Source organism: Scyliorhinus torazame, chromosome 9 (assembly GCF_047496885.1).
Source record: "Scyliorhinus torazame isolate Kashiwa2021f chromosome 9, sScyTor2.1, whole genome shotgun sequence".
Classification (NCBI taxonomy): domain Eukaryota; kingdom Metazoa; phylum Chordata; class Chondrichthyes; order Carcharhiniformes; family Scyliorhinidae; genus Scyliorhinus; species Scyliorhinus torazame.
In genome coordinates this window covers 140,805,615-140,819,933 of record NC_092715.1, presented here as the reverse complement: position 1 = coordinate 140,819,933, position 14,319 = coordinate 140,805,615, and the positions used below count along the sequence as shown (strand labels likewise).

The window sequence follows — 14,319 nt, the reverse complement described above, 5'->3', positions numbered from 1 at the left end:
TTGAAAAAAGAAAAGCAGTCTCGGAAGGACCGTCATCTTCACTGTCTGAACCCTCCCCACCAGCGTCCATGGGAACATGTCCCAGCTACAGAAATCCCTTCTCATTTGATCCACTGCTTTGCCCAAATTTAACTTGTGAAGCTGCCCCCAATCCGTGGCCACATGAATCTCCAGATACCTCAAACCCCTTCCAACCACTTTAAAAGGTAGCTCCTTCAGTCTCCTTTCCTGCCCCCGTGCCTGGGTCACGAACATCTCACTCTTTCCCATAAAATAGACTGAAAATCGCCCAAATTCTCCTAATACCTCCATGATTCCGGTCATCCCCCCACCGGGTCCGTGAATAAAGCAGCAAATAGTCTACAAAGAGAGAGATCCTGTGTTCCACCCCGCCAGGCATTCGCTACTCTCAGGGCCATTGCCAAGGGTTCTATGGCCAGGGCAAACAGTAATGGGGAGAGCAGGCATCCCTGCCTTGTCCCCCGACATAGGCTAAAGTATACTCGGTTTGTTCTTACATTTGCCACCGGGGCCTGGTACAATAATCGGACCCACTCCACAAATCCCTGCCCAAACTCAAACCTGCCGAAAATATCCCATAGATACTTCCACTCCACCCGGTCGAAAGCCTTCTCCACGTCCATGGCGACTACCACCTCAGCCTCACGCCCCTCCGCTGGCATCATAATTACAGTAAGAAGCCGTCTAATGTTGGATGTCAGGTGCCTGCCCTTTACAAATCCCGTCTGATCCTCCCCAATTATCTCCGGGACACAATCCTCTATTCGAGTGGCCAGGATCTATGCCAATAAGTTGGCACCTACATTCAAGAGGGAAATTGACCTCTACGATCCACAGCTCTCCGGATCCTTGTCTCGCTTCAGGTTGAGAGAAATTGATGCCTGTGATAACGTTTGGGAAGAGTACTCCCAGCTCCTTGGACTCGTTAAAAGCTTTAACCAGGAGCGGCCCCAGTAACTCACAGAACTTCTTATAAAATTCCACTGGGAATCTGTAAGGTCCTGGGGCTTTACCCGATTGCATCGTCCCAGTCCATCTATCACCTCCCCAAGCCCAATCGGGCCCCCAAGCGCCTCCACCAGCTCCTCATTTACCTTTGGGAACTCTAGCCTCCCCAGGAATTGATTCATGCCCTCCTCCCCAACCGGGGGTTCAGACTTGTATAGCTGGCTATAAAATTCCCGCAACACTTCAGTCACTGCCCCCGGGTCTGTCACCATCTTCCCCCTCATATTCATATCCTTTATTTTCCCTATTTCTCTCGTCGCCTCCGGATCCTCAGCTGATGCGCCAGCATCCTGCTAGCTTTCTCCCCATGCTCATTGTTAAGGTAAAAAAAATTATTTAAACATTTTTTAAAAAAAAAAAACCTTTTCTGAGTTACCAAGCCAGGGCTCAGAGTGTGGGTCAGGGGCGAACCCCAAATCCAGCCCCTCGCCTGCTTCAAAAAACTAATTCAAATTGAATCCAATTAATGGTCCCCACAAGCGAGACATACCAGATCTGAACCAAAGGCTCAATCTACATACACTTGATCTTAGCCAAAAGGCCGAGAAGCGATTGTTAAGGTAAAAATTGTACATGTACATGGAAAAGTTAAAATTAAGGGTCTCTCTGTTTTAATTATGCTTGCAATAATGTAATTGGGATTCTGCAAAGATCTGGTGCAGCTTGCAATAATGTAATTGGAAGATTCTGCAAAGTTCTGATACAAAAGTGCAACAAACTAACCGTTTACTGTTGGGACACCTGCTATTCTTGTAACTGAAAACAAGGAGTTGTGGACATCAGTTATCGAATGTTTTCAGAGGAATGGGATTGGAAGCTAATTGTTGCTAGGGGGACCTAATTGGTCATATATGTAACCCCTTCAAGCTACTGAGGAACATGTATAAAAAAGGCTAACTGCCCCTGTGAAATTGAGAAGGCGGCTGCGAGCACTGCGGACTGCCGGCTCTTCTCCCAAAAGCTTTTCCCAATAAATGGACTTGACGCAACTCTTTGGTGTGGACAGGTTATTACCCACTTCACTCATATATTGCCCATTTTACCCTCCTCAGCTGACCCTCCGCCTTACCCGTGGAAAGTAGTCCAAACTCCATTTGAAGTCTGACGCTCCTTCAGGAGCTCCTCATTTAGAGACTCCGAATATCTCCTGTCCACCTGTAAGATTTCTACTACCAACCAATTAGGGCAGCACGGTAGCATAGTGGTTAGCACAGTTACTTCTCAGCTCCAGGGTCTCAGGTTCGATTCCCGGCTTGGGTCACTGCCTGCACGTTCTCCCCTTGTGTGCGTGGGTTTCCTCCGGGTGCTCCGGTTTCCTCCCACAGTCACAAGATGTGCGGGTTAGGTGGATTGGCTCTGCTAAATGCCCTTTGTGTCCAAAAAAAAAAGGTTAAGTGGGGTTACTGGGTTGCAGGGACAGGGTGGAGGTGTGGGCTTGGGTAGGGTGCTCTTTCCAAGGGCCGGTGCAGACTCGATAGGGCGAACGGCCTCCTTCAGCACTGTCAATTCTATGATTCTAACCTGTCCAGCTCCGACCACTCAGGTTTATCCCTGTGGGCTTGAATCGAAATACATTCTCCTCTAATAACCACTTTCAGTGCCTCCCAGCCGCAATCGCTCCAGTGTCGTTGGTCTTTACGTACCCCCGAATGGCCTCTCTCACAGATCTCCTCATCTGCTAACAGCCCTGTATCTAATCTTCACTGTGGGCACTGGGGCATTCCCGTGCCTGCCTGTAGCTCTATCCAGTGTGGTGCGTGATCTGAAACCACAATTGCTGAGTACTCAATCCTGGAGTACGCCTTATGTACATGGGAGTAGAATTTCCCTGCTCCTTAGATCTCTCAAATCTCCACGGATCTACCCCTCCCATGCGCTCCATGAACCCCCTGCAGTTACTTTGCCATTGCTGACAGTTTCACTGATCTAGCACTCGACTGGCCCAATCTCGGGTCCAGGACCGTATTAAAGTCACCACCCATGATCAGCCGGTGCGAGTCAAGGTCTGGGATCTTTCCCAGCACATTCCTGACAAATGTTTGGGGCATATATATTCACCAGCACCACTGCCATTCCCTCTAGCTTCCCAATAACCATAACAAATCTGCCTCCCGGGTCTGCCTCTATCTTCCCCACCTCGAATGTCACCCTTTTGTTAATCAGGAGAGCCACTCCCCTTGTTTTAAAGTCCAGTCCTTAATGAAACACTTGCCCGACCCATCCCTTCTTTTATCTAATTTGGTCTCCCAGCTTCAGGTCGGTCTCCTGTAACATGGCCACGTCCGCTTTTAACTGTCTCAGGTGTGCGAACACACAGGCTCTCTTAACCGGCCTGTTCAGTCCACGAACATTCCGCGTAACCAGTCTGGTTGGGGGGGCCCTTGCCCCCCTCATCTGTCGATCAGCCATGATCTTTCCTAGGCCATCTCCTAGCCCGTGTTCCGCACCTCTGCGGCGACCACCATCTAATCTCCAGTATCCTCGCTGTCCCTTACCCGTCAGCAATACCAAACCCTCCCACCCCCACCCCTCCCCAATTTGTCTTTCCTCAGCTCTCCCCCCACTTTGCTCCCGTGAACTAGCTATCCAGCTAGCCCATCAGCTCTCAACCTCTGGCGTCACAAAACCTGCCATCTGCCAGATTCCATCCCCCCTAAACATAGCATGAGCACTCAACACAACAACAACATTCCCCAAAAGCAAACACACCTCCCCCAACGCACAGGCAACAGGGTCCCACCCCTCCCCTTTAACCGATTCTTATCAGTCTCATCACCTTCAAACAGAATCAAACAGAAGAAGCATCAAGCAGCTTAAGCAAAATTATGCATGCAAGAATCAACCATCTTTCTTACAGAAAAGAAAACCCTCCGAGTTGCAACTAAGTTTTTTCCTTTGTAACCCAGTACATAAAGCAATACATCAAAATACACAAGAACCTTTTCTTCCCGAACATCGCGACTTAACTCAGAATTGGAAAGACTGAAATTTTAAACAAGACAAAACAAAAGACAGAACTATTTTTCTCTGCCCCCCACTTTATCCCTTCCCCCAAACTCAATCCACCACAGTTTGAATTTAAAAGTCCTTTAACCAGATTATTGTCCTTCATAAAAGTAGCCACTTCTTCCGGAGAGTTGAAGTACAGCTCTTGGTTCTCATATGCCACCCAAAGACTAGCCGGATATAGCAGTCCAAATGTAATGGGCGGGATTCTCCGACCCCGGCTGCCGAATTCTCCGCCGACGGGGATTTGGCAGGGAAGGGAATCGTACCGCGCCGGTCGGCGGCCGCTGGCAGCTGCCCCCAGCGATTCTCCGACCCGCGATGGGCCGAGTGGCCGCCCGTTTTCGGCCAGTACTGCCAGCATATGTTACACCATGTATTTGCCAGCGGGACATGGCTGCGCGGGGGGGGGGGGGGGGGGGGGGGGAAATCTGGCCCCGGGGGGTGCCTCCACGGTGGCCTGTCCGCGATCGGGACCCATTGATCCGCGGGCGGGTCTGTGCCTTGGGGGCACTCTATTGTTCCGCGTAGGCCGCTGTGGTCCTCTGCGATGGCCGACGCGGAGATGAACCCCCCTGCGCATGCGCTGGGATGACGCCAGCACACGCTGGCGCTCCTGCGCATGTGCCAACTCATGGAGGCCCTTCGGCGCCAGTTGGCGTGGCGCCAAGCCCCTTCCCGCCGCGGCGCAAGCCACTCCGGGGCCGGCCTCGCCCCTGAAGGTGTGGAGTTAACCTTTTGGGACGGCCCGGCGCTGGAGTGGTTCACGCCATTCTCCCCCCTCTTTCTTCTCCCTCCCCCCTCCCCCCCCCCCGGGTAGCGGAGAATTCCGCCCAATGTCATTCCGCCCAATGTCTTTTGCAAACAGGGCCGCCTTAACTTTTTTGAAACTTGCTCTCCTCTTTTGAGAGTTATGGTCCCCAGTCTTGGTACACCCGGATCTCGGATTCTTCCCACATGTACCGTTTTGTCTGCCTGGCCCACTTCATGATACGCTCCTTGTCGAGGAATCGATGTAGCCTCACCACCATGGCACACGGGGGGGGGGGGGGTCACGACCCTGGGGCTTACGTACGAGCACCCCATGTGCCCGGTCCACCTCAAGCGGCTTGTCAACCACATCGGCCCCGACCACCTCCTGCAACATCTTCCCCACATACGTACCCGCATCTGATCCCTCCTTCCCCTCTGGTAGCCCGACGATTCGGATATTTTGCCTGCGAGACCAGTTCTCCAAGTCTTCTACTTTATCCAGCAGTCGTTTCTGGCTGTCCTGTAGTGTGCTAATTTCCAAAGCCATTGCAGTGGACTCCTCCTCTCGTTCAGTCGCCTGCTCCTGCAACTTTTGAATCTCCTGTCCCTGGGTCATCATTTTCTCCTCCACCCGGTCACACCTTAAATCGAGGGTATCGCCTGGGTCATGTCTTCTGCACACTCCTTACGATGCCGGGCAAATTTCTCATCCAGGTACTCGACCCATTGCTCCATCGACCAGTGAGCTGGCGTGGACACGCTTTGTATCGTTACCATTATGCTCGGTGGCCTCTGAGCCTGGCTTTCACTCACCTTTTTTTTTTTTGTTTTTTGACTCTTATTTGGACACGATTCTATAAATTGAGAGTCACCTCCTTTTCCTCTCCCTTCGATCAACCTATGTTGAGAAATTTCCTGAAAAGTCCGGCTTAAAAACCATTAAAAAAACCACTAAGGGCGAGAACTGCTGAATGTGCGACCTTTCACTCCATTGTCACCACCACAACGGATTCTCCTGTTTTGAGATGCCATGCCATGGGAAAACTGTGGTCTTTTACACCAGGAAAACTGGCGTCAAAAGACCACAGATCTTTTTGCTGTGGGCTAGCAGGCAGCCGTCATAGAGCTCGCAGCTCTAGCTACCGATACGGCCCCTTGCACTTCTGGGTCAGAAGACGCGCATGCGCACGCCAGCGGCCTCGCCGTGCTCCATGACGGACTCAGCCTGCAGACCTTGACTGGCAAAATAATGCCCCACACTGGCCATTCACATGCCCCGGACTGCCCGCCCACATTGCCCCCAGCCCCGAATGAAAACCCCCCTGCCCGCCGATCAGCCCTCCCCCGACTGTGGCAGCCCTGGGCTGAGCCCGCAGCTGCCGTGTGCGTATCCTGGACGGTGTGAGCACACGTAAGCCACGCAGTCGGGAATTCGGCCGGTCGGCAATGGAGCATCGCGGAGCGGGCCTCTGGCAATGGCGTGAGACGGTGCATACTCAGCGCAGCGTACGATTTTCGGGGGGGGGGGGGAAGAGAATTGAAGAACCGGCGCCGCTCCCGATTTCATGCGAAACGGATTCTCCGACTCGTCGCCGAACTCCATTTCGGCGTAGGGGAGCGGAGAATCCAGCCCCAGATGTTTTAGCAACCATTCTGGTCTTATATTGATAACTGGAGTAAGACTTGTGCAAGTACACATTCAGTTCCAATTTTCAATTGGCAGTATGCTGATGTTAAAATCTTCCCTAATAAAATGAACATTCTTGTATTGCTTTTGGTTGGTAGGGTAAGGGAAGAGATTAAAGTTTTGATAGGATACCAAAAGAATTGGTCTAACATTAAGTTGGCACCATTACAGAAATTTAAAACATTGAATAGAATAAAGTTTATATTCTGCAAGTTTGGTTGTTTCCGTGACTATTGTAACAAAAAATAGATCTCTTACCTGGTTAGATAATTTCTCTTCTTGGTTTCAAAAATTTCTGCGTCCAGATTCAGAGATTGGAGCTGCGGATTAAGCAGCTTCCCAGTTTTCTTTGTTTTTTCTTCCACCCCTGCATTTTCCAGCTCTGAACTGCAGACACATTTATAGTCAGATTACAGATCAGTCAGTTGAAAATAAAAATTTTATTAAGAAAAGAAAATACAGTTTTGTGCACATTACCATGGCAATTTCATCATCAGGTTCGCCAAACTAAAAGTTCATGGTTCACAACTATCCTGTTACAATGCCATCCATTGGTTTCCTAAACAGTGCCGTGCTTTATGCATAACAAGATGAGCCACAATAAAATTGTTTTATAATAGCATGATTTTCTTTTTTTTTTTAAATATATTTATTAAAGTTTTTTTAAACACAATTTTTCACCCTTACAAACAGTAAACCCCCCCCCTTGTAACAAAATAGAAAGAAAACGCACATAGCAAGATATATACATGGTAAAACGATATGTTAGAGCTTTGTACACTGGCTCCCTCCCGTACATGCCAGTTTCCCAAATCTTTCATGTGTTCTCTTGCTCAAACACCCCCTAGGCAACCCCCCCTTCCCCCCAACCCACCCCCCCACCCCCTGGGTTGCTGCTGACCGACCTTCTTCAAACGCTCCGCGAGATAGTCTAGGAACGGTTGCCACCGCCTGTAGAACCCCTGCACAGACCCTCTCAAGGCGAACTTAATCCTCTCCAACTTTATGAACCCAGCCATATCATTTATCCAGGCCTCCAGGCTGGGGGGCTTCGCCGCCTTCCACATTAGCAAGATCCTTTGCCGGGCTACTAGGGACGCAAAGGCCAGAATGCGGGCCTCTTTCGCCTCCTGCACTCCTGGCTCGTCCACTACTCCAAATATTGCTAGCCCCCAGCTTGGCTTGACCCGGACTTTCACCACCTGAGATATTGTTCCCGCCACTCCTCTCCAGAACCCCTCCAGTGCCGGGCATGACCAAAACATATGGACATGGTTCGCCAGACTCCCTGAGCACCTTCCACATCTGTCCTCTATCCCAAAAAACTTACTCAACCTCGCCCCTGTCAAGTGCGCTCTGTGAACCACCTTAAATTGTATCAGGCGGAGCCTGGCACACGAGGAGGAGGAATTAACCCTACCTAGGGCATCAGCCCATAACCCCTCCTCAATCTCCTCTCCCAGCTCCTCCTCCCATTTACCATAGCATGATTTTCAATCTGAGATGTCGGCATCTGTGAGCCAAATGCTGACATAATTCTAATAAATCGGAGACAGGCTAACAGTTATTTTTATTATTGAGACTCAAACGAATGGTACAAGCTTTGGTATGTGGGTCTTGCACTACCAGCCACACTCCAAATGTCCTCATCTAGAATTCAGACAGGTCTATATTGAGCAAACACCGCTGGAAAATTACCAGGAATGGAATCCCTTCCCACTTTTCTTTACATTTCCCAGATGTGTTGAGGGGATTCCATCTGTGACACCCCAACATGTTTGTGAAGTTAGCTTACTCAGCAGAGACCAGTTCACCCTCGTTTTGAGTAATCACATGCATTTATAAACAGAGCAAAGGTTGGGAATCCTGAAGGAGCTTCAGGATATCTAAAGTAGCATCTCACCAGCAATCGGACTTGATGCTCATCAGATTGGAAGTCAAGAATGTAGCAGTTAAACAAATATGAAAGCACAGAATAAAAAGTTTGCAAAGACTTCACTGATCTTAAAGGTAAAACATTGATGGCTAGTGGGTAAACTACACAACTAAGCCATCAAAGAGATCATGTGGTTGATTCATAGCTTTTGCTGAGGCCACAGTTGCAGGTTGTGTTACAACCTGGCTCCAGTGCCCTGGTGCATTGGGTTAAAAATGGGCTGATTTTCTGACTGTTAACCAGTGATCCTAAAATGAACTTCTGTGGATGTCAGGTTTGACAGTCATGTCCTTTGAATTAGAATAACAGGAATGCTGGAAAATATGATTCACACCTTGAAAACTGGAGACTTAGCGAGGCATTTGAAGGCAACTGCTGCTCTCAAATCACATCATTGCAAGTCAGTGGCCAAAGAAGGGGGGGGGGGGGGGATATTTTGGAAAAGGGTAAACAAAGGATGTAACTGAAGTAATAGATTTTGCATGGAAATAATTTTCTGTAGTTAGTGGAAAAAGTCAACTAGAATATTCCAAATTTTAAAAAATGGATGTCTAGCCAGATACGATCAATCAATTTAGGGGAAGCGGTGACATAGTGGCATTGTCACTGGACTAGTAACCCAGAGACCCAGTGTAATGCTCTGGGAACATGTGGTTCAAATCTCACCATAGCAGATTGTGACATTTTGGGAATTAAAATTTGATGATGACCGTGAAACCATTGGCATTCCTTTAGGGAACGAAATCTACCATCCTTACCTGGTCTGGTTTACATGTGACTCCAGACCCACAGCAATGTTATACCCTTTCAAATGGCCTAGCAAACCACTCAGTTAGAGGGCAATTAGGAATTGGCAATAAATGCCAAAAAAACCACAATAACTTCCGAATAGAAAAGGCTGTAGACAATAGCTTAAAATGTATTGAAGTAATTCTACTAATGTAAGGTTTTGTTCAATACTTGCCAAGAGAAAAACTATCCATTTACTCCTGCTATTAAATATACCAGTTACAAAATGAAATTGACTATTGATTTTAATTATGCTCATGAGTACCAGCCTATATTTTGTAACAGAACTGCATTGGCAAAGAGAGAAAGGACTAATAATTGCATTTAGCAGGAATGAGCAGCTGCATATGGCAACCATTTACAGTTGTAGTCTGAAAATGAAATTATCTGCAATACAGAGGGCAGTACGGTGGCTAGCACTGCTGCCTCACAGTGCTAGGGTCCAGGGGAGTGGGCTTAGGTCAGATGCGCTTTCACAGGGTTGGTGTAGACCCAATGGGTCGAACGGTCTCATTCTGCACTGTAGGAGTTCTATGGTTCTAACTACATTTACTACCCTATATGAGGTTCGTACAGACAAAAAGAAAATCCTCAAACTCCCCAAACTGCATTCCGTGCCACAACTATAACATAAATTTATTAATTTCTGTCATTAAGCACAAAAGTGCCAGCACAAAAGGTTTTAGACAATCCAATACTCTTTATTCCATGGTCCTCTACTGTAATAAATCCAAAGTAAACTGCATTGGTTTTATAAAAAAGTGTAATTGGTATGCTGTGAAAATGATTTAATGATAAGTGAACCCTTTTGCATCACAACAATAGAATTTAGGTCAGTTTGATTTCTGTAAATGATTTCTGTACTATTCTGTAAATGGCAATCACGGCAGGAAAAAAAAACTAATTGTATTTGCCACCATCTTAAAAAACATTCATGTGGATCTAATTTGGAAAATGACATCTCAGCTTGTTAGAATTGGAGTGTTGGCTTCAATCTGTTTCATCTCAACAATTCCTCAAGTCAGTAAAGCAGTTGAAAAACACCCATAGTTATTCCAGTCAGGCAGCTTTCCTGTTGCTGCTCATTCTCTCTCCTTCCATTTCACATGCACACACCTTGACTAGCATAGTAGCCAGCTGGCAAATGAACATAAAAAAGGGCATTTAAAATTAAATGTGCCTGATAATCAATGCATCAATTGCCCCATATATGAATTTCCATTCCCTGCAAATTGCATTGACCAGAGGCAATTCTGCTTTCCAGGAACCAGTATGAATACTCGGGGGGTGAAGGAGGAGAAGACAGGTCAAAACTTGAGCCAACATGAAACTCTGACACGACCTCTGCAAAAAGTACAGCTGTTCTCTCCTGGAGACAGTTCAACACCCAAGTGTTTTGATGCCTACAGTGCGTGTCGAGAAAAAGGGCCGAGATGACAGGAAACCTCGGCGCCTGTACAGCAGTGGGCGAGGGCTTCACGGACTGAGCCAAGTTACCGAGCTTTGGGCACGGTTCCTTCAACTTTACCAAAATGATTATTTTTTTTAAACTGCAAAAGATTAATAAAAAACAGGCATCATTTTTCTCTATAAATGGTTGTTGATAACGAAGGGACCGCCGATATATATTTGGGGATGTTGCAGCTCGCTGCCTGTAGGCCTACTCCGCACAAACACCAGCAATGCAAACTTGGACCAATTTTACACCAGACACTCGCGCCCGGAGCAAATATTAGAAAAAAAAAACAGCAACGAAAACACTCCCACCTCCCCGCGATCATTGAAGTTTCTCCGATCCAGGGACTTCAGAAGCAGTCTGCACTTCTAAAAGTTTGAAATTCGCCTTTACTTCCTGCTACATGCTGGGCACTGTTGCATCACATCAAGCTTCTGTAACCCGACACCACCTGACACACATCCTGCTTTCGGAGGTCACAGAACTCTGCAGGAACTCAATTAGGTCAAACGCTTCGGCCCCGGGGCTTTGGGGATTATCAGGCGGCCACCCGAATGCTGCCGGGAAACCAGCAGGCATTGGAACATTCCCCTCCAGGCCACTCCGAGGCCGAGAGGGCCTTTAAATGACTAAGCGACTCGAAATTCACACCATTCAACTAATCAAAATTAGAATTCAAAACTCAATCTTTCATTGCGTGAATTTAAATCATTAGATTTTTAATGGGGGGGGGGGGGGGGTGGAAGAGAGAAAGAGAACGGAGACATTCTGATGAATACACTACATTGTTTTGCTTATGTCTCTCTCAGCTCCCGTCTAATTCAGCAATCTTCACAAGGCTGACTGACATGCAGCAAGAGTCAAATAATCAGGCTATTTTACTGAAGAGTCACATGAACTCGAAACGTTAACCCGGTTTCTCCCTCCACAGATGCTGCCAGATCTGTTGGGCATTATCCAGAATTGTCTGTTTTTATTTAACTGGATGAGTTTTATAAGAAAATTGTCAACGTCTCTGGCAAATATGCTCCTGCTTATACACATTTAACAATGATGTGGAGGTGCTGCTGCCGTGTTACCTATAGCAGTAACTAACTACACTTCAGCAGTACTTCTTTGACAACTCTCAGACTCTTGAAAAGGTCCTATATAAATGTAAATCTATTTTTCTTTGGTACAAAATAGCAGAGGAAAAAAAACGTTTTGCTACCTGCAAAGTAACAATGCTAGGCATATAAAATGCAGCAGTTTAACATGATGTTTTCTTCCCAATGAGGCAAACACTACGAGTTAAGTCGTGAACACCCAAAAAAAAAAATCAGGATACAGCATCTCAATTTTGCTACCAAATTACAATGAGAATGATAGCAAACAACTTACAATTTAAAAATGATATTTTACTGCCTGACTACTGAGCGACAGCACATTAAACTCAATAACAACAACTTTCCATGGGCAAAACATTTTTCTTTTGGCATTTTGCATTATAGTGAATGTTCTCATTATAGATTGGGTTTTGATGATAATCAAATATTGAACGTTTTGTTGTACAAGGCTTGGCCAGCACTTGTCCTTACAGACACCACAGAGACCCATTGCTAAAAGTCCTTTGTCAAAGCAGTAGTTTTGGCTATTTCACCAACTAACTTGACAAAAGTTGACCCATTTTCAACATCTCTTCCATTATAAGAGAACAGTCAATAATGCCCATTAATCAGCTCAAAAAAGTTCTCCGTGCAAAAGAGTTTGTACACCAAGAATACTAGTACATTGTAAAAAAGCAATCTTAAGACTATTTCAAAAATATATACTGAAGATAGAAAGGATTTTTAATTGTTAGGCAGAAGATTTAAATAAGGAAATACAAATATAATCTAGTGGTGGAAGTCATGGGTTAGATTGGTTAAATCCAAATTTAAATGGCCACACCTAGTGGGACCTTTGCAATTTGTAACACTATCATACTGGATTTAGTTGAAACAAGGTTAACCCTCAGCAATTAAGGTCAAAACTCTTGAAAGAAACTGTATCAGGCATGCGTCCACTGACACTCAATCCCCATTGCTTTCTTAACTTCAGCCTCATATCTGATACTTTACCCCTAGACTGAACTCTTTGAACCTCCCATAAAATAACACATGAAATATCCCCAGACACGTCTCAAGAGTGTTACAAAACAGAATTTGAGACCAAGCCACACAAGTTATTTGAGCAGATGAACTAGTCAGGGGTAGGCTTTAAGGAGTGTTTAAAGGAGGAAAGAGACACAAAAAGAATGGGTGTGTTTTAGAGCTAAGAGCATCAGCAGCTGAAGGTTCAGCCACTAATGATGGCATGATTAACATAAAAGATGTGTGAAAGAGGCCAGAATTGGAGGAGCACAGTTATCTCCAGAGGGTTGTAGGGCTAGAGGAAATTGCAGAGATAGGGGAAGGCGAGGCCCCGGCAGAATTTCAAAATAAGGATGAGAATTTTAAAGTTGAGGCTTTACTTAGCAAAGTGCAAATGTAGGTCACAAAGAACATAGAAGGAGGCCACCTGGCTCATCGAGTCTGCACCAAACCACCCAAGCCCCCACTTCCACCCCCCCCCCCCAACCTTTTTGGTCACTAAGGGCAATTTATCATGGCCAATCTACCTAACCTGCACGTCTTTGGACTGTGGGAGGAAACTGGAGCACCCGGAGGAAACCCACGCAGACACGGGGAGAACGTGCAGACTCCGCACAGTGACCCAGCGGGGAATCAAACCTGGGACCCTAGCGCTGTGAAGCCACAGTGCTATCCACTTGTGCTACCGTGCTGCCCACAATAAAATTACTGTGAAAAGCCCCTTGTCGCCACATTCTGGCGCCTGTTCAGTGAGGCCGGTACGTGAATTGAACCCACGCTGCTGGCCTTGTTTTGCATTACAAGCCAGCTGTTTAGCCCACTGTGCTAGCTCACTCAAAGGGAGGTGATGGACAAACAGGACTGATGTGTTGGGTGTTCTGGATCCGTGGAACACATACAGGTCACCAACACTTGAAGTAGTGCAACACTATTTTATTGAACCATTAACTGTTTAACATACTCTGACTGTGGGTGAACACGATACTAGCTTTAACTGAAGACCTTTGCCTTGTCCTAACCAGTCGATGCACTCAGCACATGGTAAATGTCTGTGTTACAGGCTGTGAGCTCTGTCGTCCTAGCTAGCTGCAACTCGAATGAGCGGGAACTCTGATGCCCGCTGTCTTTATAGTGCATGTGCTCTAACTGGTGATTGGCTGCGGTGTTGTGTGTGTTGATTGGTCCCACTGTGTGTCCATCAGTGTGTGTCTGCACCATGATATAACGGTGTATATTATGACATCCCCGATTTTATAAAAAATGTACCTGTGTGGCAATAAATAGTGTATGGTGAGAATGTCCCTGACTGAGTGTGTGCGAAATATTTACAGGACTATGGACATGAGAATCAAGCTATTTACATGGGAAGGTGCCTGGTGCAGAAAAACAGTGTGTCACAAGAATAACGAGATGAACACTATATACAAACCACGTAAACGATTAAACGGAAGAACAGAACAAATCAGAAAGTCCATAAGTCCACAAAGTTCACAAATTAAGTCTCCGAGGTGGGCGACGAATTCTGGTTGACCGCCTCAAGGGCGGGTCGGGA

At 46.7% G+C, this 14,319-nt stretch overlaps 1 protein-coding gene and 1 non-coding gene across 7 annotated transcripts in view; both read right to left on the bottom strand.

The window, feature by feature from the left end:
• gramd2b (GRAM domain-containing protein 2B) overlaps window positions 1–14,319 on the bottom strand; it is a 134,429-nt gene that overhangs the window by 37,076 nt on the left and 83,034 nt on the right. For 5 of the 6 annotated variants that reach the window (XM_072516562.1, XM_072516564.1, XM_072516567.1 and 2 more), the window contains exon 2: window positions 6,734–6,862. In XM_072516562.1, the coding sequence (XP_072372663.1) occupies window positions 6,734–6,862 (129 nt within the window). Of the gene's footprint in view, window positions 1–6,733; window positions 6,863–10,967; window positions 11,142–14,319 lie in introns of those variants that run through there. The other variant, XM_072516566.1, reaches the window with a different exon arrangement.
• Window positions 1,389–1,582, bottom strand: LOC140430154 (U2 spliceosomal RNA). The gene has a single exon (XR_011949337.1). It is a non-coding gene; the product is annotated as a U2 spliceosomal RNA (small nuclear RNA).